We start from the raw sequence: 1,829 nt of genomic DNA on the forward strand, positions 1-1,829 counted from the left end.
AAAACTTAAAAAAAAAAGTTAGTTTCAAAAAAGAAAAAGTCGCTATGAGTCAGCCTCCCCTAAGTGAGTTTGAGGCTTTGTGCTTTGTCAGTGACTAAAGGTGGTGCTGTGGGGTGACTATTATTTCCCTGCTCACCATAAGGTGAGCGGCTGAAGCCCACCGGCCACTCCCGGGCAGAAGGAGGCAGCTGTCTGCTGCTGTATAGATGGACAACCTCAGAAACCCACAGGGGCGGTTCTACTCTGTCCTAAGGGGTCCCTGGGAGTCAGAATTGGTTGCCTGGCCATAAGGATTTGCCCGGCATGATTCTAGGGCCTGAGGTTGCAATGTACATCAAAACCCCAAACCCAGTGCCTTTGAGTTGATGTGGATTCATAGGGGGGGCCCGTAGGATGGGATAGAACTGCCCCTGTGGGTTTCCGAGACTAACTCTTTACAGGAGCAGAAAGCCTCACCCTTCTCCCTAGGAGCAGCTTGTGGGTCCAAAGCGCGGACTTTTCAGTGAACGGCCAAGCGTTTAACCCGAGGCACCACCAGGGCTGGAAATACAACCCTAACCGTTCACCTATTCAGTGGTCTCCAACTCATAGTGCTAGAGTACGCAAGCCATGTGCTCCATCCATGGCCCGTCATTACTGTTACTGTTTTAACTTTGGGGAAGTAATCTGTAACCATCCAGGCTACACTCGGATAGTGGGCTCAAATCCATGACCTCTCGGTTAGCCACTGACAACCGCTCTGTGGACCACTGTTGTGGCGTGTTGTGACATGTCCCCTTCCCCTCCACCCCCACTGTGTCCCTGCCCCCAACTCTCCCCTTCTCCTCCACCGCCATCAGGCATGTCTCTGACCCCCCACTCTCTCCCCTTCTCCATCAGCAAAAGAACTTGCGCCCCGTGCACCTCACCGGCTCCTTCTTCGCCTTCGCAGTGGGCACGCTCTACTTCTGGCTGCAGCTCCTCCTGTTGCACCTGAGGAAGGACCTGCCACGCCCGGGGCCCCCCTGGCTTGGGCTGCTCCGCCTCCTCCTGTGCACCGCCTGCACCATCCTCATGGTAGTCAGTATCCTTACGGGGCTGGGGACTGGGCCTGGGGGAGGAGGAGAGTGGGGGGGCTGTCCACCGGGGTCGGCGTCCTGGGCCTTCGCCGTGCCTCGCGACCGTTGGTCCTTCCGTCTCTGGACCTCAGTGGACCCACCTGCGCTCACCGTCGAGTCGCCCCCAGGTGGCGAGCAATTCCGCGCTGGCCTACCGGCTGCTTTGCGCATGTGCTCCGAGCAGGACCTGGGGCTTGGTAAGGTGGAGGGTCCGTGAAGAAGACGGAGACCCTCAAGGAGAGGGCCTGGCACAGTGGCTGGGCCAACGGGCTCCCACATAGCCCCGCTTGTCAGGAGGGTACAAAGCGAACCAACCCGACTCTATGCCATGGAGTGGATTTGGACTCCCAGCCCCCCTAGAGGACGGGGCGGGACTGCCCCTCTCCCCCCACCCCCGGTGGATTTCCAAGACGGTGACTTCTGGCTGGAGTGGACAGCCTCGTCTTTCTCCTGAGAAGGGATTGGTGGTTTTGAACTGTGGACCTGGTGAATAGCAGCCCGGCAGGTACGCAAGCCATCAGGGTTCCCGCGTGGTCATGGTGCAGGGCCGGGCGATTGGGGTTCACGGACACCCCCGCCCCCAAGGCCCTCATAGAGCTGATGGAACGGGCTCTGAGGGAACCGAGTGTCAGAGGAATCCAGCCTCCGACAACCGAAGGGTCAGTAGGCGATACTATATAAGGATGAGGGGAACATCATTGGGGATAGGAAAGTCGTAGAGAAGACTCCGGG

At 58.4% G+C, this 1,829-nt stretch overlaps 1 protein-coding gene across 1 annotated transcript in view; it reads left to right on the forward strand.

The window, feature by feature from the left end:
- TMEM150B (transmembrane protein 150B) overlaps positions 1–1,829 on the forward strand; it is a 14,309-nt gene that overhangs the window by 1,512 nt on the left and 10,968 nt on the right. The window contains exon 5 of the mRNA XM_004715703.1: positions 880–1,063. Coding sequence (XP_004715760.1) covers positions 880–1,063 — 184 coding nt within the window. The remainder of the gene's footprint in view (positions 1–879; positions 1,064–1,829) is intronic.

This window comes from Echinops telfairi, unplaced genomic scaffold, assembly GCF_000313985.2.
Source record: "Echinops telfairi isolate 266 unplaced genomic scaffold, ASM31398v2 ScPeMD7_655;HRSCAF=1070, whole genome shotgun sequence".
Classification (NCBI taxonomy): domain Eukaryota; kingdom Metazoa; phylum Chordata; class Mammalia; order Afrosoricida; family Tenrecidae; genus Echinops; species Echinops telfairi.